The sequence below is a fragment of the Falco naumanni genome, chromosome 3, assembly GCF_017639655.2.
Source record: "Falco naumanni isolate bFalNau1 chromosome 3, bFalNau1.pat, whole genome shotgun sequence".
NCBI classification, from domain to species: Eukaryota; Metazoa; Chordata; class Aves; order Falconiformes; family Falconidae; genus Falco; species Falco naumanni.
Window position 1 is genome coordinate 13,165,921 of NC_054056.1, and position 26,658 is coordinate 13,192,578.

A 26,658-nucleotide genomic window follows, 5' to 3' on the forward strand; every position below is an offset into this window, starting at 1 on the left:
GATTCCTGGGCAAGCAGCCTGCTCATGCCTGCACTCCTCCCATGGCAATAGAAGGAGGAAATCCTCCTGCATCGGTAAAAAAGAGCACGGTGTCTCAGTGCATCCATGCCACAGTGGAAGCAGGGTGGCCTCCTGTCCTCTGTGCCTCAGTTTCACCACTGCACTCTCAGTTTCACTCTCATCCCGAGCTGAGAGCCAGGAGATGCCACTCTACAGTGTCCAAGTAGCACATTCAGGCTGTCACCTGGGCAAACTAGTAAGATTTTGAGTCATATCCCTAAAACCCAAGCCGAGATAGTCATTGGCTATCTCTTTCAGCAATTAATCTTCCTTAAGGAGACTTCAAAAGAGCCATATTGATACAAAAGCACTTGTCAGAAGACCAGAATACTTTGGGGGTTTCCAAGATCTTACAGAAGACAGCCATGAGTAACTTGGTGTGACATCAGAGCTGACCCTGGCTTGAGCTGGAGGTTGGACTAAATCACTTCTGAAGGTCCCTTCCAGCTTGAAGGGCATCATGGGAAAAGCCAGGGAAAACCCAAACCCAGCTCAGAAGAGGCACAGTGTCTCCACTGTGCTGTTGCAGGACCTGAGTAAGTTTGTCCTACCTGTGGAAGCAAAAGGAATTTTCTTCTTCGGATTCCACAAGGCTATTCCTTTAATAATTCCACATCTGCAGCATTTGTTTTAAAAGAAGCAGTGATGTGACAGCTCAGCACAAGGGGGAGGTCTTGCTTTACCTTCCACTCTTCCAGAGGTGACCAGCGGACACCTCGGTGGTGCTGTGCTCTCCTAGAGTAGGTTTGTGAGTTAGAATTCCCTTGCAGAAAGGTCCATGCACACACTCAAAGACCAAGATACTAATGTTCATTGACCCCATTCTTCTCAGCCATCACCATCACCTTGTCTGTTGGGAAGGCAGAGAAGGGATAACCATGGGAGTGTTGGCTCCTGTAGGAGCAGAAGGGACCACAGCCAAGACCACAGCCCAACGGAGATGGTTCTCCCCAGCGTTGTTCAGGGCTCTCTCACCTCTGACAAGACAAATCAGTCCTCTTTGATTCACACTATCATGTTTTACTGTCCTTCTGCCCCATGCAGCTCACTGAGCACCTGACACCACAAGCCTGCTCCAGCTCTGGGCTAATTCTCAGCCTTCATCCTGCTCTTTTTCCCCCAGAGGCATCCCAGCCCTCATGTTCACCCACCACCAGACCTGATTTTGTCCACCATTCCACCCCAACCCCTGCTTCCCATGGTGTCCTGCTGCACCCGCAATGTCCGTATCCTGATGTTCAAGCTATGCCCTTTAGTGTAACCCCACTTGCTCTCTGCCACCGCACAAGTCTGCTGGCACCCAGTGACATATGAAGACCAGCATTGTTCTCTGTTTACCTCCAAAAATGGAGAGATTTTGATCTCCAGGCTAAACTGGCACTTCACCTATAGACCTCCCCACTGACTACTGGTCTCTGTGAGTCAGGGGAGCACAGGAGAAGGGTTTACAGTGATGGCTGTAACAGAGCTTTACAGAAGGCTCCCCAGTGATGGGTTTGTACCACTGTGGCCCACAGTGATGTCTGGGACATGTCCCTGTGCACGTTTACGAGCAGTGACAGCATCCTTCTGACCCAGCTGGTGGGCAAGGCTGAACGAGTGCAGGCACACGGCGTGTGAGGAGTTAATAAAAACTGCTGGATTAAAATCATTACATTGCCACTGAAAACCCCTGCTGTTAGCCACAGGGAAGGACCTCGTCTGCAGCTCCCTTACAATAAAATGAAGGGTAATTTCATCCAGTCACCTGCTGCTGACCTATTTAAAGTACCCGGAGGCAGGGCAGAGCAGGGCGCCGCTGCTTCAGCCCCCAGCAGCCAGGGTCAGGCTGCAGGGGAGGCATCCTGGTGTCACCTCCTTGGGGAATGGGGTGCCCACACCTTCTTAGCCTGGTCAGTGCAGGCAGGTGCTGCTGGCAGCATCGCTCTGCCTCTGCCCCCAGCAGGCTCTGTGCTGTGGGTGTGTGGCTTGGCAGAGGCTGGGGTGCCTGGCGAGTGATGGGGCTGCATGAGCCTGGCCACCACCAGCTGTACCAGGACTCAGGAAGGTCATTCCCCACCACAGAGAGCCCAGCCTCTGCACCCATTCTCTGGGGAGCCCTGCACATCCTTCTTCAGCATTTGCCCAAATCCCACCACCCCGGGTCGTGTGGGCTGTGGAAGGGGAAGCCTCCCTGCATTAGCCACCACTGGGTCTGGCAGCTTTTCCACCTGTGTTTTTAAGACTTGAAAAAATTGCAGTGACTGGGTTTGCACAACCATGGAAATGGGCTGTAGGGGTTAACTGTGCACTGGTATCTAGCTGGCTTGAAAGTAAGTCTGGGAGGCATTCAGGCACCAGCTCCAGCATCCTGTAACATGATGGGATACTGCTCTGCTGAGAAGAGGTGCGCAGCTGCTACAAAACCCTTCCTTGGGGTCACACTGGTACCCAGCCAGCATTGCCTGGCTGGGTTAGGTGGCTCTTCAGGGAGATACAGAGCTCAAGCCTTCAGTCCACTCTACAGAGGATATACAATAATATTAAAAGGTTATTATGACTTATAATAGTCAGTGTTTCCCAGCTCTTGGAGTCCCATGATGACTGTGGGAGAAACGCTGCTTCCATTAAAAGATGCTGAAAGCTTTTGTAGCCCCATTGGCACAGAAGAAAGGCAGGTGATGCAACCTCGAGAGTTCCAAAAGCCATCTGCAGAGACAAACACTCTTAGAAACTTCATATTTCTAAGCCACTCACGTTCCTCCAAGCTGTGTATTTCTTAGGACATGCAGTGCCATCGAGCCTGGTGAACGCAGGCGGCCACAGGGGTCGGGTGCTGTGGCTGTGTGCCCTGTCCTCTCCGCCAGAGCTGGTGCACCCCAGGACAAGTGTTTCACCAAGCTGCTTCCAGAAGCTCCCCTGTCCACACTGTGCACCGAGCGTCACAGACACACAACCACTCCCACGTGCAAGTTCCCCTCTGCCGTGCCCAGCCTGCAGGATGATGGTGCTTTTGCTGGGGGGAGTTGCACTTGGGACAAAGGATGACCCTGGGGTGTTGTGATTTCCCTGGCGATGAAGAAGGCTGGTTGGAGAATGTGCACTGGATGCTGCATCCAGCCAGTATCTTCTCTGCTGGTTGCTCTCAGCCCTCTCTGGGGTTGCTGCTTATCCATGCACACCTCCAGTTCAGGCTGCCAGCTCTACCCCACCCTGTAGCCTCTCTAAACCCTGTCTCTCCACCTCAGCCAGCTGCCATTCCAATTTTACCAGCCCTCTCCACAGCTCCAAACGATTCTGATTTGTCTCCCCCTTGGTGACAGGGTAGGGGAAGGTGGCACAGGGGAGGCAGGAAAGGAGAATAATGGGCTGGTCCTGGGTATGTGCAGGATGAGGCCACTACCTGCCATAGGGACAGCTGGGACCACCTATAGTTTTAACTCATTCTGGCTGAAGCAGGTCAGGATATTCATCTTACCGTGTCCAAGGAAGCTAAAAAAACCCCCGCTTGCCATGTCAGGGGTGATGGAGCTACCACGTGGGTAGAAATCCATGGGGAAGGGAATTTACCTGGGAGAGCCAGTGGCATGGAGCTCATGGGGACAGGGATGAGCAGACTTGCACCACAGATCCCTGCAGTAGGGGAGGGTGGTCAGTGTGTCTGTCTTGTGGAGAGGGAAGTTGTTGGCTTGGACTTACTGGGGACAGAAAAACAGCCTGAGTGCCTGCTGGGGCCCAGAGCCCCTCAGGATGCCTCGAAGCATCTTTGTCGCTGCCATGCGTGCTGCCTGCCTGGATGAGGATGGTGCAAAAGAGCTGTACGTGATCTTTCCAGCTTTTTCTGTCCTCGTCTTGAATGCTGGCTTTGCACCGGGCTGTATTAAAGCAAGCATAGCTGGTGAGTCAAAGTGATTCTTCCCATTTCCTCCGCACAGATAAGGGCACACCTGGAGTACCATGCCTACTTTTGGGACACCCTGGTGTGGGAGAGATGCTGATGAACTGTAACGGGTCCAGAGAAGGGTCTCTGAGATGGTTGGAGCCGGAGCACAGGACACCAGGGGAGCTGAGAGCTGGGGTTGGTCTGACGAAGGAGAGGAGGCTAAGGTGGCTCTGATAGCATCTTCCACTGCCTGAAGGGGCTGGAGAAAGGGCAGAGCCTGGCTGAGGTGCACAGAGAAAGTACAGCAGCAATGAGCACGTGTTGCCATACGATGGGACATGCAGGAAAATTTCTTTGACTTGAAAGTGGACAAGCACGGGAACCGGGTCCCAAAAGTCTCTGTCAGAAATCAGGGGAAACGAGTCCTACCCTTGAAATCAGATTCCCTGTTGTTTCTCGTAAGGATTCCCATATCTTCACTTGGCTCTGTGAAAAAAAAAAAAAAAAAAAAAAAAGCAGTATTTCAAAATGTTACAAATTACCCTGCCAGGCCAGGTGGTGTCTTTTTAACATACTTGTGATTGTGTGTATTTTTCTGCCTTACCTGTGGAGGGAAATCATAATAACTAAAGGACTTTGCTAGAGGCAAGAGGTGGATTACTAGAACTGTGTCCTTCATTTAGGAATAATAGCCATTAAACTCCTTGTTGCTATGGGGCTGCAATTTCCAGAGGCGATACCCATTATCAGAGAACTGGCTGCTGGCAAGCAGTTAATGAGAGAGCTTTGAAACGGCTCAGTAAAAATCCAGCTTCCCTGCAGACTTCTGAGACGTGTGTGAAAGGGGAAAGGGAGAAAAAGCTGGATCCAGCTGCGATCTGCACAGATGTGGGGTGGTGGCGGCTTCGCTATTGCTCCATGGACTGAGGAAAGCCCTTTTCAGACCCAGCACAGGAGGGTTTTGGCAAGGCTTTAGGGGCTCTGCTGGTCTGTGGCGAGGCAGGGCTTTCTGCCCTGCGTCCAGACCCCCTCCCTGTGGCCCGAGCCAACATCAGCATCCCACTCAGCCGAGAACACAGAAAGGTGTCTTTAAGCCATAAGTACGCATGAGAGCCGGGGCACGGGGTGCGAAGGGGTTCTTACATCAGAGTCTTTCTTCTGCTTGTGCTGGGTTTTTGTCTCTTGACTGTGTCTTCCCAGCAGCAGAGAGGAGCTGGGAGAGCCGCAAATCCAGCTGGATGCAGAAGCTGCACACCCCCGCACCGACCCAGCATCTCTCAGCGGCACAAAAGCATCTCACCAGCCTGCCAAAGGGAAGCCAGGGACATGCCATCATCCTCCAGTTCCTCTCCACTGAGCTAAATCTGCAGTAGATATAGCAAAGATCCTTGCAGAGAGGCACATGGCCATCCCAAATCCTTAGGGAAAGGTAGTTTCCCTGGCGCCCAAGGCAGTTTGATGAAATAAGGCAGCTCACACTTTCACTTTTACTGTTTTTCTCCCTGTTTGTTTGTGTTAGGAGAGCACTGATGGGAATTAACATTCACCTTTCCCTTTCCGAGATGAGAAAGTCTTTATCTTGCTTTGCAGCCGAGGAAAAAACAGAAGGAACCTGAAACAAGAGGGCTCTGCTGCTGCCTGGCAGAGGCTGGAGGGATGCCCGGGTTGGGACAGGCACTGCCACCGTGACTGATGTCCCCAAGCATCTCACTCTCATGCAGGGTCTTGTTAACAGTGCAGACATCACTGATCACATGCTGACAGTAGCCCTTCTGGTTGCATGAAATTCTCCCTGAAGCAGACATGTTACATATCCCTGCTTGGGATACTACACTTTTTAATATATACCCTAAATGTTTTAATATATATTGCTGGAATTGCAAAATCTAAGTGCAGAGTATCTCGGTGCAGCTTTAGAGAAGACAATGGGATGTGCCACATTGCCATAGTTATGCTCCAGAAAGTGGAGGGAATTTTCCCGCGTTTAAAAAACCTAATTTCAGCATCAGCAGATCTAAAACATAAACGGATGGTTCGTCAGGGCCAGGAGTAAGTTTCTGGCTTTTCATTTTATTTTTTTTTTCTCTAGAACCAAACTCTAGCCTGGCATTTCCACGTTGTAACCAAGAGGGTTAGAAATACAGATTTTTATTGACATGGTGGCCACTAATCACAGGACTCCAGGACCTGCAGATGGAGGTAACTGTCAAAAGATCTCGTGATGCAGAGCAGGCAGCCTGTAGTTTTTCAGGGGCAGGAAGACTGGACAGCCTCACCTAGTTTAACGACCTGCAGTTACCCAGTAAGGCTGTGGCATTCACACATGTATGTTTGCTGTCTGCATAACTCCAGGAGCAGGATATTTTTGCATCAACACATTGGCATGTTGAAGAAGGTTTTCTGGTAAATGCAGTAAATAAATCCAACGGATCAAATTTTGTCAGGGAGCAAAAGAGCTTTCCAGTTCCTGAGGGACGGTGAGCTGGGAGCTGAGGGCAGTAGCACGGGCAATGGGGCAGGGACCTCACCAGCCAGGACCCAGCCCTCAGTAGCCACGTGCAGTGAGCAGCACAGCACCAGGCATTGTGGCCAGGTTCCATCAAGAGTCTCCATCACCAGGGAAGCTGGTGTAGATGAGGCAAGTCCACATGTCAGGGTCAGGATCAGTGGAATCCATGGGAATATGGCTGCACTAGGGACCAGCAGTGTTACAACTCCAGCAAGGATGAAAGGCTCAGGTCTTGAGCTTAACTGCAGCCCTTTGGGCCAGCAGGCAGGGCAGGTAGGTTGCCAGGAGGCTTCGGGCGAGGCTGGTCTGGGCCATTAATTCTCTCCGGGCCCTGAAAAATCCTCATGGAACATTATGTAGTACATCCCATGCTGTAGCATGGAGCAGCATTCTCCCTTTCTATAGACTTTTGTTTGACTTATATCACAGATCTGCTGATCAACAGTTTTTCAATAAAATCCTAAATCCTGAGGTCAGGGGATGATGACGTGTTAAACAAAAGGGGGGGGGGGGGGGGGCGGGGGAAGAATAAAAATCTCTATGACTGATTTTTGCAAAACCTTCAAAAACATGTGCCAGCTGTCTCCAATATTGAATATTTCTTCTGAGGCTTCTGACTCTTGCTTTCTGAATGCCTGAGATGGGCAATGCTGGCCACCTCCTCCATCGCCACCTGAGTCCGCACCATTGCTAGCGTGCCTGGATACAGGAACGTGCAGCTGGAGCCCATTTGGCACTCTGCTCTATCTTTTGACTTTCAAAGCTCACTTCAGCCATACAAAACCACCAAGAAAAAGAACCAGCTGGTAACGGGACACAAAGGCTGACAATGGTGCCCAGGAGGACACAAAGGACACCCAGTGGGACAACAGAGTCCCTGGCTGAGCCCTGCAATGTGGGGCTGGAAGGGGGAAAAAAAAAAAATCCCCCTTCACCCACACGCTGCTTCAGAGGCTGGCAGGGAGCGGAGGGCAATTAGAGCCGCCAATTACTTTTCCTGCTGCAGCTTCCCCTTTGTCACTGCTAGAAGGCTGACAGCCAGTAACCAGATGATAGTGGGCTGTGTCCCTGAAACATGCTCACTGCTCTCCCCAGCAGATGCAAAGTGCCTCAACCATTCATTCCAGAACCTGCCTCTGTTCATTGCCTAATTCCTTCTTTTAAGCCATCCCTACACCTGATTCATCCAGTCAGGCTGTTTCATTAGATAGCGCAAGTATTGCGGGTAAAATTTTACCTGGACAACTTCTGTTGGTTTTGAATCATCAGATACCTAGAGCAGGAATAGAGGCATTCCCACAGTGGGATAGAGCCTGTTTAAGGCTGAGCTTCTGCGCGTGCTTCACTGCCAGGCTTCACAGAAGACACGATTATTTACCACTTAAACATTGCAGGTTGAAGGAAGAGCTCAGAGGTGTTTTTTCTCCCCATCTAGGAGCAGCACACCTTCAGGAACAAGATTTCCCATCAGTTCCTTCTAGCTAGCAAAAAAAAACCCTGACAAACTCTCTGCATTGGGATCTGCTCTGAACCAGTGGCCTGGGAACAGCTGGGACCTTCCTGGAGACCTTGAGATGCATCTTTTTTTTTTTTCCTGCCACAGGCAGGAAGACCTTTCAAAGGCAGAGATCTTGCAGAACAGTACCAGGAAAAAATTACACGGGATAGCTTTTCCTGATGCACTTGTGGGGAGTTAGCCTCGGCTAACGGCAAAGCTCCCAGCCAGCTGCACACTCATTCTCCTCGCTCAGCAGGGAAGGGGAAGAAAATAGGAAAAAAACAGGAGTGAGAAAGCTCTTGGGCTGAGATAAAGACAATAAAGTCCCATACAAATTACTTTTGTGGGAAAAACAGACACTATTTGGGGAAAACTAACTTCACTTATGGCCAATTTAAACAAATGTGGGTAGTGGGAAACAAAAAGATAGATATTAAGCCAACACCTTTCCCAGACTCAATTTCACTCTTTCACTCCAGACCCACGCCCCCACCCCTGCCCAAGAGTGGTGCAGGGGGCCAAGGGCAGTACAAAGTGGTTTCCCTTAGCTGCCCCTTCCTCCTCACCTTCCCAGTGCTCCAGCATGGGATCCCCACAGGCTGCGTCCTTTGGGAAATGCCCCCTCCAGTGGGGGTCCTTGGGGGGCTGCATTTTCTTCAGAAATATCCATTTGCCCTGGAGCAGCTCCCCCATCCACTGTGTGGACTTCTACTCCAGCATGGTCCCTTCCACAGGCTGCAGGGAACATCTGCTCTGGTGTGAATCCTCCGTGGGCTGCACAGTGTGGCACGTCTCCATGCACTTACGTGCAGTATATGTTCAACCTGGCAGCAGGGAGTAAAACTGCTCCTCCTTCCCTGGTGGTGGCTCTCTGGGTCAGAGGGATTCTCCGAGAGAGCAGATCAGGAGGGGCTTTGGTCAAGAAATATGGGAATAACAAATGAATTACTGCAAATCACACCGAGTTGAGGACTGGAAAACTGATTTTTTTAATGAACTCTGCAAAAATGGAGTGAAAATGAAGGAGAAATGGGATGAAAGTGTGCAATATATAAAAAGCATAAGTTACCTACATGGGCATTTCTTCTCTTTGGCTTTGAGAAGATCACTGCACAGACTGTGAAGGAAAGCCTGGGGGCGTTGGTAGCAGGGACAGAAAGAAATAGGAGTTCCCAGCAACAAGGTGCAACAAAACTGTGAGGAGCTTGATCTACTCTAATTAGCAAGGAGGTCATCTGCAGCCCCATTCAGCAAGATTTGGGCACGACTCTGGGACACAGGGACGTGACTGCATAGGCTCCACTTGGAGTATTCCAAGCGCTTGTCAGAGCCTGGGCCACTACTAGAGATACTGAAATGAAGAAAACACCCTTACCTGTGGGCATCTGAAGAAGGCAATAGGATGACAGGACCCCTGAGGTGTATAATCCCCCTGGGTATGGTGCATAACCAGGGCCATGACCATATGATCCCTTTTGAAGAGCATTTATGATGTACTTTACATTACAATGGCCGTTCGTTATTACCATTTCCAGCTCACAGTGTGTTAAGGATAACCCCCCTGCCCGTTTTCCACTCTGCTGTGTTGGTCGAGCCATGAAATCCCCAGCAATACTGCCTTTTGGCCACATCCCTGGGCAGATGCTGCATTGCTTAGGAGGGGTGAGGCATGGCCGATTAATCTGTGCTCAGAGAAGCTGACTGTTGGGATTAGTGCTTCAGATGCTCTTAACATCTGCAGCACCAGGGCAGTCCCACATTCGTCAGCGCTGGAAGCCGGAGGGTAGCAGCAAGGCTGGTAAGAGCTCTTACGGTGGGGGTTTGCCTATTGAATTGCTGCTGCCAGGTAGCAAGACAAGAGGGAAATTTTATGCAAAAAATGGCAGCTGTGCCATTATCTTGGCACTTCCAAAACTGTCACACCATTTTTTGGCTGCCTGTGATTGCCAAGACTGAGGAGAGGACTTGAAGGACCCTGCAGAGCAGGCACAATGGAAATGTGTCAGCCCTGAAGGTCTCACAGCTCCAGTTTGGGAGGGGGGGTGAGGATGGCAGTCCCAGAGCTCAGGTCCAGCCCCTTGCAACCAGCAAGGTGCTGCCAAACCAGAGGGAAGGTGTTACTGAGGACTTTCCTCATGTGGTTGCTGTGGTCTACCTCCCTGTCCAAAACTAGTCCTCCCCTGTTGGTCTGCTTACCCGAGCTGGGCTTTGTTACTCTGGGCTTCTTTCATTGCTTTGACTCCTTTTTTTCCCCTGCAGTAACTTCTTTCTCTTCATCACAGGGTTTTATGAGCCTTTTGTTTGTGGAGACAGGCAGCACAGGGCATGAGAAGAGACTTCTGAGCAGCCATGGATGGGTTACAGCTCCAGGTAAGGCTCGTCTCCTGCAAATCACAACCTCCCACCATCCTTCAGAGTGCCCAGCAGCTAAGGGGAAAGAAAACACCAGCTCCATCCGCATCTAGGGAGCTCGTTAGCTGGGATCCCTTGTCTATCACTGTGGGGAAACTCCAGGAGGCTGTTCAGGATTAAGCCCAGACGGTGCCTGAGCTCCTGGCTTAAGGTCCCCCACATCCCTCACCTCCCCTTCCCTTCCCACAAACAGCCCAGCCTGCCCCCCCCTCCCCTCCCCCAAGCCTGCTGAGGGACAGCTGGAGGTACACAGGGACTGTCCACCTCATGAGTTAATCACCTCCTGCTCAGATGTCAGGAGGAGATGAAGGCTGCTATAAATAGATCACGCAGCCCTCCTGGTTTCAGCTGTGATTCACCAGCACAGCAGAGAAGCATTAGGGAGAATTAACATTCAATCTCTCAGGCACTTTACTAAGTGCAAATGCCATTCTACCCCTGTCAATCTCCTTGCCTGGGGGAAGCCATCAGCACTTTCTGGAGGGTCTGAATGGGTCAAATGGACAGGGAAACCCGGAGCAGGGCTGTCAGGGAGCTAAAAACAGCCACTTCAGCCAGGGTGACTGAGCAGCACCTGCTGCATTTAGGAGCGTGGCAAGGTGCTTTGCTCCCCCCTTGCTGGGGCTGAGCTGGGACGGTGTCAGTTTGTTATGGTGTGCACACACTGGGATGCCTGACAACAGCCTCTGGGACCAGATGGTTTCTGGTGATGGTACATGCAGGGAACTGGGGTGGGTTTTTTTCGGTTCTCCCTAACCAGTGCTGAGCTGTGCCTGTGCCTGAGCGGCTCATGAGGTCCATGGCAGTCTGCCCCGATGAGTATGGTGGGGCAAGAGTGTATCTGGATGGTTGATGTGAAACCCCCATTTCTCCTTTCCCCCTCTAGTAATTTTTCAAAAATCAGGGGAATAAAGGCAGCATACAGCTATCCTACCCACCAGAAGCTGCTCCTGCACGTGTTTGCATTCATTTGCACGTGCCTGAGACCTTGGTAGCCTCTCTCCCCCTGCCTTGCTGTCTTTATGCTGGTCACTGAGCAGCGTACGTGCGATGGAGAAACCAGCTGAAAGGGAGGTGACACCAGCCAGGTCCTGGAGTGGGAAGCGTGAGGAGGCTGTTTATACAGCTGTTGATACCTATTTTATAGGTATCTACCCATCTGTTTTGACAGCCTCCCAGGTACAGGGAAAGAGTAATATTTTTTCTGAAAGGTAGCTTAGAGGATAGAGCAGCTACTCAGGGTGATGAATATTCTTCTTTTGCATCTTTGGTGCGTTGTCAATAAAAGAGAGATCCATGTTTCTAGTTTCATGGCATTGCCACGGTTTTATTGCATTGCCACTAGATAATGGGTCAGAGAACAAAAGAGACATTCAGGGCACTCGTCACCCACAAGATGTAAAGGGGAGATTGGACTAAAGGATAGGAGTTCGGTGTTGGCATCTTTGGGTTCTCAGTTAGCGGTCTAGGGACTCTGGAGTTCGTGAGATGATGCATATACTAGAAAATCTTTTCCTTTCACCGTGCTTTTAGGGACCATCAGGGTTTCTCAGTGAAGCAAGGCAGAAAAATCGTCAAAGGAACTGCCGGCTGGTGGGGGGGTCACCTTATTATGATGGGACTAAATCCAAGAAAGTCACCCCATGACTGCTCCATGGCAAAGAGGGCCCTGTCCCACTCCTTGCTGCAGGAAAACAGCATCTCATTGCAGCTCTAGGCAACAGCCTTCAGCACAAATTGGAGCCTGCCAGCACAGGACTGCTTAAGACGTCTCAATACACTGGCTTCTCCTTGGGTGGGCATGATCTCCTGCCCACTAAGGCCCTGTAAGAGGTTGGCATATCCAAACCAAGCTGGTTCTGGTGTCAAAATGGCATTCCCCTACTTAGGAGCACATCACTTAGGCTGCAATATGGGCTGTCTGTGTGCTCTGGGGGTCAGATCTGGGTGGATCTGCAGGCACCTGTATGGTCTTCAGCCATCCTTGAAGTTGTAATTGTGTTATGGAAGAACCTGAAGTAAGCTGCCTTCAGAAATGTATGCGGGAATGCCTGAACAGGCTAAAAGGCTTCAGAAATAATTGTGATGTATTTCTGTTGCTGTACAGAAAGTGAAATTGCAACCTAGAGTTGCAGCAGCTGCAGCCTAGATTACCCAGTTAGATCCTTAAAGAGCCACGTGCCAGTCTGGAAGGGGCTTTGCAGATGCCCTGGTTGTGAGCGACAAGGCTCAACTGACCTGCAGAAGCTTTGGTAGGAACTACCCTGTATCTCCAAAAAAGAAAAAAAAAAAAGGCCGTGTGGAAATCTAAAGGGAGTGTTTTAGTCTGTCTAGCCTACAAGTGAGTCCAGACAACCTGAAACAGCTTTGGAATGTGGATCATATTGGATGCAAATGGCAGGCCATATGTTTTATAACATTAATTGCCAAACTTTCAAAAGCACCCTATTGACCTTCTACCGTCAGGGAATGAGCACACAGCTCATGCTTAGGCACCTAATCATTTGTCATCTGTTCCTTGTTTTTCTTCAACATTTCTGTGGTAGTATCACCAACCTGGATTGTCTCCAGTGTTGTGAGAGCTGCACAAACCCAAAATATTAGCCCATTTTCCAAAACATGTAAATGCCAAGTTTGCAGATGGTACATGATATAACAGGAATTACAGGCACAAAATAGAAGGCTAAGGACAGTACACGGTGAAAAAATTCATCATTCATCTCTAAAAGCTGGACCTGCTCAGATGATCTGGCTGGTGGCTGCCATGAACAGGTGCTGGACTCCGGAAAAAAGGGGTTGGAAATACATCCAGGAATAAGTCGTGATGGTTGAGAAGGGAGGCAATGAGAGCTGTAACAGAGAATCCCGTCAGCCTGGCTGACGAGGTTCACCTGCAGGGAGGGGAAGAGCCTAAAGGAGTGGATGATGTCCTGCATGGTGTCCTTCTGCAAGAACCAACAAGGTAAGGAGAGTAACATCTTGAAAAACCCATTGAAAGACAAGAAGTCATCTCTGTTTTTTTCCAGTCATTTCCATATGGGCTGGTATGCCCAGATCTGATGCTGCGATAGTACTGGAATTAGTCCATGCTCCTGCCGTAGCTTGATTCCGTGCTGCAGTGTGCCTCTTTCACCTAGCTGGTATGCACGAGAGGCGGGGTTTCTCTCTCTGATACCATAACTTTCCTGCTTACAGCAGACATCCAGCAGCCGGAGCCTCCTCAAGCTCACCCTCACGGAGATGAAGTGGATTCATGTGTTGGTCATCTTCTTCTTCCTGTTGTCTGTTGCAATGACGGGCTGCTTTCTGTGGCAGTACAGCCTTCCCAAGGTGGAGCCCGGTGAGTAGTCATCTTTAAGCTTGGTGATGGTTTGGCTCAGAAATTTGTAAGACCGTGGATGACTTTCTCCCCGTGTGGACATTTTTCCCCAAAGAGCATTTCCCCAGACAGCATACAAATTTGCCTCCTCTTAGCTGGTGTGAGGACAATTAGGAATCACAGAATCTCGGCACGGTGGGGCTGGAAGGCACCTCTGGGATCATGGGATCACCGTGTCCAACCCCTGCTGGAGCAGGTTCCCCCTGAGCAGGCGGCACAGGATCCATCCAGGCGGGTTTGGATGTCTCCAGAGAAGGAGACCCCACAGCCTCCCTGGGCAGCCTGCCCCCCTGCTCCATCACCCTCAAGGTAAAGAACTTCTTCCTCATATTCAGAAGGAACTTCTTGTGTTGCAGTCTGTGCCTGTTGCCCCTTGTCCTGCTGCTGGGCACCACTGAGAAGAGCCTGGACTCTGGAAAAAAGGGGTTGGAAGGTCCTCTTGACCCTGGCCCTTAGAATATTTGTAGGCGTTGGTAAGATCCCTTCTCAGTCTCCTTCAGGCTGAACAGCCCCGGGTCTCTCAGCCTTTCCTCACAAGGGAGATGCTCCAGCCCCCTCATCACCTTTGCAGCCTCCGTCCCTCTGGAACTGGGAGCCCAGAACCGGACACAACACTCCCAATGTGGCCTCACCAGGGCAGAGCAGAGGGGGAGGATCCCCTCCCTCAACCTGCTGGCCACGTTCCTCATGTAGAGGAGATGAGCACTGGGCTGATGGAGTACCATGTAACTTGGCTGATGTTCAGAGGAGCTCCATTACTTCTGGCACTAATCTAGGTTAACTGATACACCAGAGAGACAGATTTCTTTTTTAACCTTCTCTATCTTTTCCATTAGCATCCTGTTGTAAAAGTCACTCCAGTTTAGAGTGGGGTTGGTATTTTCACACCTTACCACGTTCTCCAGCTTACGGGTTTGCTTCCTTTCCTGCTCCCCTAATCTTAGATCTTTGAATTGGCTCAAGCCTCGGTTCACACTAGAATTCCCTTGTGTTGATTATGGCAAACTCAACGGTTAGGCTCAAGGCACAGTATGTGCAAGGATGAAATATATACAGTAGAACAGGATAAGAGTTTTACGTAGCCCAAAGGTGGCATAAAATCCACGGTGAAGGTGCCAGAGGTACTCCACAGACCAATATCTTGAAAAGATTTTAGACCCTACATTTTTATCACAGCGTATCAGAGGCTGCCTGTAGGCTTCTTGTGTACCCATCCCCATTCATCTCAGGTTTTTCACAGTGCCATGTCTCTTCTCATCTGTATTTCTAATGCTTCATGCTCAGTTGGTAAGTGAAAAGATAAATACACGTTTTGTTTACAGCTTACAGAGCAGAGGAGCTGTGTTTATGAACACCTTAGGATCAACTGGGAAAATAGTGCCTCCAAGTAAGAGAGTTCCCATCTCTCACTGAGTTTAATGATCTTTGCTTGCCACAAAAAATTAAGATATGTCTCTGGCATGTGCAAGGTACAGCTAATTCAGAAGACAGATAATATACTAGGTGTGCAGCTCATCAGCTGTTGTCACAGCATTAGATTTCAGGTGGCACTCACAGTTTATTTCCATATCCATTTTCCAAGTCTATAAGATGCATGGGACAACTCCATCCTCCTGAACCTGAGCTCAGGCTTTCCCCCAGACACAGGCAGGGCACTTTCATGGTGTCTAAACCCACTGTCAGATACCCTACAGAGTCTTCTGTACTCCCAATTCCTTACTCTTCCAGGCTGCAAAGCCAGATAAAGCCTATGGCAGCTCCTGCCCATCCCGTGTCCATCCCATGATGGAGCACAGTGCCCTCTTCAAGCCCTGTTTTATGTGGGACAGAAATAAGTCAAGATTGACTCTTTTCCTATGCAGAAGTGTCCTTCAGTGTTGGACAAGCAAGAGAGCTGACTGCTGGGTGAGGGTAAAGCTTGTTAATCTATTGAAGGTCATGTACGCTATCTTTGAAATGTTTTCCAGTCCCATCTGTGTTGGAAGTGAGATCAGAAGCTGTGCAGATGTGCCCCCGCTACCCTGAACCTGTACCGCTGGACCACCCCATCCCCATTCTGAAGGACTCATTGGAGAAGGTCTGTGAGGAGATGGGAACAGAGGGAGAGGGAGCTCATGGCTGCTTTTCTGAAGGTGCAAAGGGGAGAATATGTATTTTGCCCCTCAGCATCTCTGGGGAAGGAGATGGGGAATCAAGGAGGTAGAGAACATGTAAACCTAGAAATGGGTAAAGGTCCTTCACTGGATATGCAGATGTGGCTGTTTGACCCTGACTGGAGGGCAGCTGCCCACCAAACCTGCTCTGTCACTGCCCTCCTCAACAGGACAGGGGAGAGAAAATACAACAAGGGGTTGTGTGTCAAGGTAAGGACAGGGGGAGGTTACTATTTGGAAATTCATGTTTTCCCATCATTCTCCAGGTAGATATGATGCTGCGCGAGAAGATTCACAGCTCTGGTATCCCTGCCATGTCTGCCATCGTTATCTACAACGACACTGTGCTCTGGACCGGCAACTTTGGGAAGAAGAATGGTTCAGACCCCTCCTCCGTGGTGCCCAACGAGTACACTATTTACAGGTGAGACAGACGGATGGCACATGGGAGAGCTAGAAAAAGAGCAGATGCACATGTAGTGGTGTGATATATGGATATAGAGCCGCTGGCACCCGCTGCATCTTCTGTGGTCTCAGGTCCACTGCAGAAACCCCTTCTGGGTTACCCTGAAACTTCACAAGATGATGCTTCAGCCAGTCCCTGAATTATCATATGCTCATGGCTTACCGAGTTGTTTACTTCGGATTTTTTTAAAATAAATTTTATATATTTAATTATATATATAATATCATATAACATATATATTATTATATATCTCTTTTAAATATTGTCAACATTTTAAAATGGAATAACAGTGACCACCCTGAAGAACCTGAAAAACATACTATTCCTTACTAGGGCTGTCTCCATGCTTTGAGGATGCCTAGGGCACAAATCTGAAGATGGAGAGCTAGCACAGATTTTGTGAACAGCCAAAGGACAATGTCATAAGAAAAAAAAAAATTAAAAAAAAAATCAGTCTAGCAAAAAATGGGGTTTAGGAAGAGTATCCTCTGAAAACATAAAGTAGACCTGTATGCTTTTTCATTCTCCCAGTGAAGTCAAAGCTGTATTGGTCATTATTTTTTAGATAGCATCAAGATCTTAGTGTGTGTTTAAAAAACAGATAAAAGGAAGTGTTTGCTTCCTTTAAAGATCTATTTTCAGTGATTTATAACTCTGCTACATCTGAAACCTATGGGCTGCACTCTGACTACCAAATGTTGTCCTCAGAACATACAATTAATTTTGGAAATTTCCAGCAGCTGCAATTACCTGTTTTTTTCCCCTCTGTATCATGGTAAAATGCCTGCATCAGTGACTTCATGCTGTTTCTTCCAGAATCATAGAACCACAGAATTATTTGGGTTGGAAGGGACCTGTGAAGGTCATCTAGTTCCAAGCCCCCTGCCACTGGCAGAGAGAGGGGAACATGCCCCTGGGTGGGTTTTAACCACCAACCTTTTGGTCAGCAGCCAAATGCACTAATCAACGGCACCACAGAGACTCCCACCCCCCAGCCCAAAATCTATCCCCAGTCAGCATCATTTATGATCAGAGCTACAACAGTATCTGATCATCTTTGAACCTCTGACTTTCATTCTTGATTAATGAAAACATCCCTGGCAAATGACTTTTCTCTAGGCTGTCTTGTGCCAGTCCAAGAATGTCACCTCTGGTGGCACAGTGCAAATGCCCCCAGCTGTCCCTCTGAAGCCTGACCCCATTTCTGAAAAGCAACAAAAAAGACCTGGAATCCCATTCCAGGAGCCCTTTTGTGAATTCTGTTCTGAAGCCACCCAGATATCAGCTCTGACTATGAAATGTAAAACTTCATGGCACTTCAACCTTAAAATTCCAGTAAATTTTGAAAAAACAAATTGCTTGCAACTTGTTATGCTATCTGCTAAGCAATGATTTACGAAATATGTCATTATGTGATTATTAAGCTCACAGAAGAAGTTCTGTGGCCCAGTGCACTACTGGGGAGATACTAGTGAAGGTTGTGTCGTAGGGGCCAGAGTTAAGGATATTAATTCAAGCTTCTGACCTGCATTTTAGCCGTTCCCCTCTGAATTAGTAAAGATGTTGCAAGTGAAGCAACAGTGGGTCAGTTGGGCAATCTCATGTACTGGCTGTCTTTTCTCTTGATTCATGGGTTTCTTGATTCTTCATTTCTATAAATGTTTGTTCCTTGATAGAATTGCCAGTGTCTCCAAGATCTTCCCCACGATTATGTTGTACAAGATGTGGGAGGAAGGAAAAGTCACGTCTCTTGATGACCCGTTGGAACGTTATGCCCAGAACTTTGTTATTAAGAACCCTCTGGGGGGGCTCAAAGAATCGGAACAGAGATACACAGCAGATGGGCTGATTTTTTTGGAAAAAGGCTCAATGCCACTGAAGCCATCACCGGTTACCTTGCGCAGGATGGCCAGCCAGCTCTCAGGTGAGACAGCACCGCTACTTGCTTACCCCTGCCCACCACCGTGCCACTGGAAAGGGACCACAGAGAGAAGAGGGCATCTGCCAGGGATAACAAGGATGCTGTTGAGGTTATTTCCCAGTATGGACCCTGCGCCTTCGCACTTCCCAGAGGTCAGGCAGGACCCTTGGAAGCAAGCTGTCAGCAGCTTCGTGAAGTGAGAAAAGGAAACTCTTCTCCAGGCCACTTGCTAGGAAAGGGGTCCAGCTGTGCTGTGGGCTGGGGAACTGGTTTTCCCATGCAAGGTCAATACGTATTTCTTTCAACACGGTAGCATGACCTGAAATCAGGCTCCAATTGCATAACAGTTTTTTGCACTCCAGCCCAGGGCGCTCTCATTTTTCTGAGATGTAGAGTTGAGGGTCAAAGTGGCACCAAACCTCTTTGCTTTGAACAGATAGACCTTGATTGCTAAGCTAAATTCAGCTGTCAGTGTAGTTCCTGATCTGGGATTCCTGAGCTATTAATAGCTTTGTACTTTCTGGCAGAAGACTATTAATCTGCTGCTACCTTGATAATTGGTTAACTCTTACATTAAGGTACAAGGAGCTCACAGGACTCAGGAGAACTTTAACCTTTCTTGTAAATAAAGCTGCTAATACTTGACTCAGAGATTCCAGAAATTAACAGCCAAAGAGGCTGTGCTGAAATCTCATGTGGCATTTTGATTAAACTCTGTAGCACCTACATTATTCCAGACCAGAATAAATGCCTTAAAATTAGGACCTCAGATCCAAAGAGCATGGAGGCAAGCTGCAGTACCTCGGTTCAGGCTACAGCATCACCTGAAGCAAGCCAGTATCAACATAAGAACTCCCCAAAAAGGAATGAGCTCACTGAAATCTGGAAAAAACCAGACAAACAACCTCAAGTGGCAGCAGGAGGCAGAAAGATGTGTGCACAACCCTGCCCAGCCCCTCTCCCTGCAGGTAAGGCGTTGCTCTAGCCAGCCTGGTGATGGCCGTAGGGGCACCAGCTCTGCCTGGTCCCCTCTGACTCTTAGAAGCACCTGAAGATGCTCTGGCTGCTCCTTGCAGCTACTTGGGCTCAGCTCAGCTCCCAGCCCTGCTGCTGTTCCCTGCCACCTCCTGAGGTGTGAGGTATGCCCTGAAACACTTGTAGAAAGCATATGTCAAAAGGATACCCGGTCATAGCATGCTGCCTTGTAACGTGCAGCCACCCCATTGCTTCCAGCCCTGTGCTGGATTTGTCCCCCTCCTTAGCTCCTTTTACACTCCTATGTCTTTTTTTTATTATTATTTGAATAACGTGGCCCAAATTTCCCAGACCACACCAGAAGTGCACACCAACCATCTTGGACCCTGACAATTCAGTAGAAGGAGAAACAGTTTCAAAATCCCAACTGAAAGTCAAATGAATGTTGAGGTCACACATTACATTTCCTGCCTGTCAAAAACCCAAAAGGAATACGTTCTGCTTAGCGTCAAGATCAAAGCCACTGCATGACATGCAGTAAAGTCTTTTTCATCTAAATTCTTCCAGTGGAAACTTATCTATAATATATCCTCGTTGTAAACGGGTTTTTTCTACATTGCATATTACAGAAGTAACTCCAAAGATTTTTCTCCTCAACAGTTCACAGGCACGTTGCTAGAGGGAAGCTCTGGCTTGTTAACGCTATGATTTTCAAATATAAATGACAGTCTGAGATGCTATTGTAAATTATTAACAACACACTTGTCACATCAATTAGCAGCCCATGAGGTATAAATCAATGACTGTGGATTTTCTGCTATGCTCACTCATTCCCCAGTTTATCATTTCTAATGAACCTCAAGAGAGGCACAGCACTGCTGTCATGGTGCCGATTGAACTCTGCCAGTGGTGCCACGTTTTCTTTGCTGTCATCATGGCTCACTATCTACTGGAAGATGTTCAGCGCATCTGTTATCTGGGCATTCAGCTGCACAAATAACCACCCACAGACCAGAAGCAGAAAAAAATGCTTCTGTTCCACTCCAAAGCCCAAGGACAGGCCAGCTGAGACAAACAGGTGCTGCTGCTACAAAAGAATAGGGCTTCATCCAGCTTTGCCATGATTAAGCACGTGCTCACCGAGCAGACAAATGCAAGTCGTTTTTCTGCCATGTGCCCTTCCCAGTTTCCTCCTAAACTCGACATCAAAGTCAGCTGTAAGCTGCAACGAGGACTTCATTCCTGATGTAATCCACGTGCTGGACTTAGTGAGTCATATATCCCCTGCAAAGAACTGTGGCATTTTAAAAAGTCCTGGCCAGATGTTTCCAGGGGGTCCACGCTCAGTGTTGTGGAATTAAAAGTGAAAAGAACTTCAGCTCTTTAAACTTCCAATTCAGTTCTGAAACCCTGAATAAATTTTGCTAAAGCTAACAAAACAAACAAACAAGCAAACAAAAAAAGTTAAAAATGCTTTAGGCCAAGCCTGGAATGATTCAGAGAAGTTCAAGCCCTTGTAGCGAGGTGTAAAGAACAAAGACCTGTTTAAAGGGGCTGTTGTTACACAACTTTGCAGTCAAGGGAACAGTCACACGGAAATATGGACGGGGATTTCCCCCAGCACTCAATATGCCCTTCTCTTCCAAAATACTCTTGGGGATGCAGGGCTTTTGTAATCATTCATCAAGGGTTTGTTTGGGTTTTTTTTTACTGAAATGTAGAAACCCAGAGATGGTGCTGGGGTAGGACTTACATTACCCAGATTTGGTGGTCCACAACTTAAATACCATGTCCAGCAGTCCGGTGTGAGGTCCTGGCAGCACATTTGCTATGCGAAAGTGCATGCATGCATCATCGTTGTTTCCACCTTGCCATAGAACCTTACCTTTTGCTTATTCTTCACCAGCCTCAAAGCTTCTTGGACCATGATTTGTCTCAAACTGTTTGTTCCTCTTTTCTGCAGGTCTGCCCAGGAGGCTGCGATCTACCAGCCTGCTGTGGAAGGGCAACACACAAGATGCTCTAGCTCTCCTGAAAGACGATGTCTTGGTTGCTGATCCAGGAACGAGGTCAGGTATACTCGCTCACAAGCTTTTGGTCTGGGTTTGCGTTCTTCACTCATATTAGCCTCACCTGGCTAATAAGGATACACCTGGCTCACAATGGATACAGCCATTCCTACACATTCCTGTATCCATCACAATGGATACAGGATACAGCCATTCTGACGGGGAGCTTCACCATCAGCCCATACACCCGTCATAGCCTGGGAAGAGTGACTGACTGTTGGAGGTGCCAGCATTTTTATTTTATCTTATTTTATTTTAATGTGTATAGAGCCTGAGTGAGAAGACTAGATGAGGCACGTTAAACTGCTATAGTTAGGTCCAATAACCCTTAAGCTGTGAAAGATGCAGATTTTCAAAACTGGAAAGGCATCTTAATTTAATCGGTTTAAATCATCATAGACTTCACTTAAAATCATGCTATGGCTGTAGTCGCTTGCATGTCTCTAGATTATCTATAAATTCTATTAATGTTTGTAACAATTTATATAGTCTATTACCTAAGCTGCAAACACTCAAAAAATATGAACAGTATCCAGCAGACAGCAGGCGAGGGAAAGCATTCAAAGTAACTGGGAAAAACTTTCCAAATCTGCACAGTTTTTAGGGAATAGGATTACATTCTGAAATAATTTGGCTAAGGTTGCTGAGGCTTCGCCGTGGCTTGAAGCCTGCAAGCTTAGAAAATTCAACGGCTCAGTCATAGCAACCTTGTAGTAGTCCCATGTCATGTACGTTACGATAGATACTCCTTAAACGATTTTAAGACTTTAATACCATCATCTTCTTTGGTATTTACATTATGCTCACCATTAAGATGCATAAGGACAGCCACTCAGAGTCTTTCAACCCTTTATTACTTGATACGTTGATCGTTTTAACTCTGTCTCCCTGCTCCTGGATGTACTTCACAGCTAATAGATCTTCTTCCTAAAGGAGATTCCCATTCATTGATACGGCAATTTTAACTTTTTATGGTTTTCCTGGTATGCTGAAATTCAGCCTCATTCAGATATAAAATTTTAGATCTAGAATATATTTATTCTCGAGGTGGAAATATAAATGCTCGTTAAGCTTTTATTCAGCTAGATGGACTGGAAATGGTTGAAGTGGTACCAAATTTATGATGGTATCATAATTATAATTATAAATCCAAATAGGCCTCAGGAAGATAGTGAGATGTGTGGCTTCGCGCAATTAAAAAAGTAAAAATAAACCAACAAAACCCGAGGTTGAAAACATGATGAATTTTGAAAGTATGTTTGAAAAAAAAGTTGCCCATTCATGTCTTCATGCCATTTAACTTCATTCCAGTATAAATATTAAAATCACTTTATGGGTATTGAAGACTAAAACACTCAGGTGTCTTTAATAACTCAACATTGCTGGATGCAGCTTTATAGACTTTTAAGTGCTTTTCAAGTGCTTCTACCATCTTAAAGTAGCCGAGGTGCTTAAGTGGTTATACCGTTTTAAATCTCCAAAAAGGCTTACCTGGGATTTTCAGACCTTCAAGGTAAGCAACTGTAACTCTCAACTGCTCTTAAAAGGAATGGATATATGGCTTGGTGATGAATCATAGTAAGTCAGAACTTTTCTTTCTTGACTTAACAACAACTCAGGGCCACAACATCTGGTTATTCTCCATGCCTCCTTCAGCTCTCCTCTCTCTTTAGCGTGTCATCTGAGAATGATGATAAAAACCAAGAATTTGTCCCTGGAGTAGAGACACACGGCTGGTGTTTTTGCCCAGCCATACCCACACGGTACCACGGAGGTAAGGCTGATCCAGATATATTCCTCTTCCTTTCCAGATGCCACTACAGCAATCTGGCCTTCTCGCTGATGGCACACGTGCTAGCCGACCATGCGGCTGAGGGGCAATACCAGCGCTGGGTCTCAGAGAACATCCTGGACCGCTTGGGCATGGAGGACACTGGCTTCGATATTACACCCCCGATCCGCTCCCAGATGGCTGTGGGCTTCTACAGCAGCCGGCAGCCAGCCCCTCTCTATGACCTGGGCTGGTACAGGCCTTCTGGCCAGATGTACTCCACAGCTGCCGACCTCGCCAAGCTGGCAATGGTCTTCTTAGGCACCTACCACCGTCGTCTCCTAGAGCCTGACACAGTGAAGACAATGCTGACCCCTCTGTTTAAGTGCTCCACTGAATACTTCGCTAACAAGACCGGCACACCCTGGGAGATTAATGAGCAACTGGGATATGATGTCATTAGGAAGGATGGAGACCTTGACGGTTACTCAGCCACCTTCTCACTCATCCCCAAGCTCTGCCTGAGCTTCATTGTACTGATGGCGGGGCCAAGGCCACAGGGTGGAGATATCGTGACTCAGGCATATGACTACCTGATTCCTGCCATGGAGACAGCATTCAGAGAGGCAGAGAAAAGCTTGATTCCTCCTCCAAGTCCAGGCCCTTATGTTGGCTACTATACCTACTCCAACCTGACTTTCTATGAGATCAAAGTTGGACCTGGTGGGGTGCTGGTCATGCAGCAGTTTGGGCCTCATGTGGAAGAGCTGATTCCCGAAAAGTACCGGACAATCAAGCTCCACCACCTGGAAGATCGTGTTTTCCAAGTTGTTTTTGATAAGGAGTTCCCTTGTGTCCTGCACCTAGGCTCTGCCTCCATCTCACTGGAGACCCAGAATGGGCAGCTCTTTAACTTTTACCCGTTCGATCGCCAGGGTTTGTCTCCCGGGTTTGATGCACCAGGGCTGAACACATACAACGTGGTGCGTGTGCTCCGTAAACCCGTATTCTATAGCTAAATGTCCCCTCTACTTATCCGACCACTTCTGGGAGGTGGCTCCAAATCTGTGTCTCACCAGACTCTCCTGTCTGTGTGGCTTTATGGATGCCATTTAAAAGGGAAAGATGGTGGCAGACGGCTCTTTTGCCCAACAAATATGTCATATCCCACTTCTAAAATGACATTAACGGCACGTGATCCCTGGCAGTGCACAGCCCAGCTAGCAACTGGGGATGCCTGCAGAAAAAAGAGGTGGGAGTGTGCTGGCTGGATGGTGACTGCATCCCATAAAAAAAAATAGCCAAGCACTTAAGTCTCCAACACTTACACTGTTTGATGACTGTTGTGGTGATTGACTGGCACCTTCAAAGGGCTGAGGATTTCCCATCTCTCTCAGAAAATATCTCTTCTTCAGTCCAAGGGGGTTTCCAGGGCTCTTCAGGAGCCCACCTACCATGAACGAGATTCCTTACTCGGGTTTGCCAAAAGCATTATGGGCTAGAGAATGGCACCAGCCTGATGCCAAGCCTTGCCTGTGGTGTCTGGGAAGGAAGGGTCCATGTCTTCCCTGGGTCACAAGAGGGGAGGTGTGAAAACAGCAGAGAGCAACGTGGTTATGTATTTGCTCCGTAGATTTCTGCAAAAGCAGAAAGGATATTGTAGCACTTAAGTATAGAAGTATGAATCTTACTCCTGTGAGCAGGGCCGTATAAAGCCATAGGCTGGTGTATCCCAGCTGGACTCAGGTCTGTGACTATCTCAGTCTCCAGGCAAGTGCGTGAGTGCGGCGTTTAAGTAGTGGGAAACTTTACGTGTACTTAGTATAGGAATCTTTACGTGTGTTTGAGGCAGGGTGTCTGTATGCGTATGTACCCGTTGTGTTTAGGCGTGTGTGAGGGAGGATGCTAAGGGAAAGTGCATTAGCCCCGGGAGCACTGCGTTCAGGAGAGGTGTGCCTGCAAGCGATCTGCAAAGCCACAGGTGCATTTTCTACTTCTTTCTTCTGCCCACTCCATGCCAAGGCAGGACAGGCCAGTAACACCAACACCGTGTCACTGCGACGGGAACAGTGGCAGGCATGAGCGCAAGACAGGGCAAGTACCACTGATGGAGGAGTCTTGGCTCCTGCAATGCCCCTTCAAGTTGAGGAGAGTATCGTCATCGCAGCCCTAACCAGAGCCTGAAATAAAAGCATGCAGCGCCAGGGCAAGATTACTCTTAGGTTACAATGAATACCCTAGCTGCAGAGTATGGCAGTGGCTGCACAGCATGTAAATCCTGGGGGATGTAGGAAAGGCTAAACACACCAGCACAGCCAAAGGGCATGTTCTCCCCTACCATGACTGGTATGAGGTTGGATCCTCTTGCAGAGTGATGTCCTGCTGCTGCTTGCCCACACCGAGTCATGGAAGTGGACATGTCTCAGAGAGGATGAGAAAATAAATCTTCCTGCTTCCCTTGTCTCTTGTTGTCTCTCACGGTTCTCACTCTTTGTGCGGTTCTTCAGCTTCAGTGTTGTGTAGAGGGGCCATCGCTGAAGGCGGAGAAAACGATGATCTGCAGACTCTGTTCCCTGCCTTTTTTCAAACAATTTCAGTTCCCTGAGAAACATAAGAAATAACGTAGCCCTTGCCTTACAGGCAGTCATGGATGCTGCTATACTCATTTCCTCTGGACTTTGTAGGTTATTGCATTTCACACCTTGTACCACCTCGTATGTTCAAGTATTTAATCTGGGCTATATCAACAGCAATAAACTCGATGTGAATTCTTGCTGCTGTCATGTGTGTGCTCATGCCCAGAGGTACGTGTGCAGGCAGATACGTTGCCCTGGGGCTGATTTCCTGCAAAGGTGCCTACACAATGACATAACATGCCTGACACATTTCTGGGCTTTCAGCTCACTGGAGGTGATGTCTGATTGCAAGATATTTGAGTGCTCTAACCCTGGTCTTTTTGAGTGAGGGCAAAGTGCCAGTTTGGGGCTGGTTTTCCTGTTTTGGAACAAAAGGAGTGTTTGTTTAGCCATCAGCTACCTTTAAAGGCTTCCAAGAAAAATTAGGATTTATATCCCATGTCACTCCGTGGTCAGGATGAAGCCCCACACTGGACTGTCTCCATCTGTCTGATGAAGCGGTTGAGATGTTTTACTTTTCCATCAGTAATGCAGACACTAACAGGTCTGTCCTTTCCTAGTGAGTCACCCTCACACCTGTACACTGATACTTTTGGGTGCTCTTGGTCATTCCTATTAACAGCAAAGTGCAGCCTCTTCCTCTTCACAGCACGAACCCACACTTGCAGTAAAGCTCATCTCACCGAACCTTGGGGTGGCACTGGGAAGGTGACCAAGAGCTTCCTACACTGCTCCTGTGGGCAGGCAGGAGAGCTCCCTTACCTGGTATGGAGAGCAGGGAGGAGACCATGGGATGTCTGTGCAGAGGGTTTGGGAGAGGCTGTGTGGGGCAGACAGGGTAAGGTGGGATTCTGGAGGATGCCAGTCATCCACGGAGAGCGGCGAGTCATGGTGCTGAGTCAATGCTACCGACAGAAATGCCCAATTTCTTCCTGTTACTTCATGCC

At 48.3% G+C, this 26,658-nt stretch overlaps 1 protein-coding gene across 2 annotated transcripts; it reads left to right on the forward strand.

The window, feature by feature from the left end:
• Nucleotides 1-9,632: 9,632 nt before the first annotated feature.
• Nucleotides 9,633-25,848, forward strand: LACTBL1 (lactamase beta like 1). Of its 2 annotated transcripts, none has more exons than XM_040588594.1 (8): nucleotides 9,633-9,727; nucleotides 10,212-10,299; nucleotides 13,537-13,681; nucleotides 15,688-15,797; nucleotides 16,140-16,297; nucleotides 18,016-18,263; nucleotides 21,199-21,304; nucleotides 23,116-25,848. In XM_040588594.1, exons 2-8 carry the CDS (start codon nucleotides 10,279-10,281, stop codon nucleotides 24,092-24,094), a joined length of 1,767 nt encoding a protein of 588 aa, XP_040444528.1. In that variant the 5' UTR covers nucleotides 9,633-9,727; nucleotides 10,212-10,278; the 3' UTR covers nucleotides 24,095-25,848. The 2 variants fall into 2 exon arrangements, with proteins under 2 accessions (XP_040444528.1, XP_040444529.1); XM_040588595.1 differs by having other exon boundaries at nucleotides 13,540-13,681.
• Nucleotides 25,849-26,658: the final 810 nt, after the last annotated feature.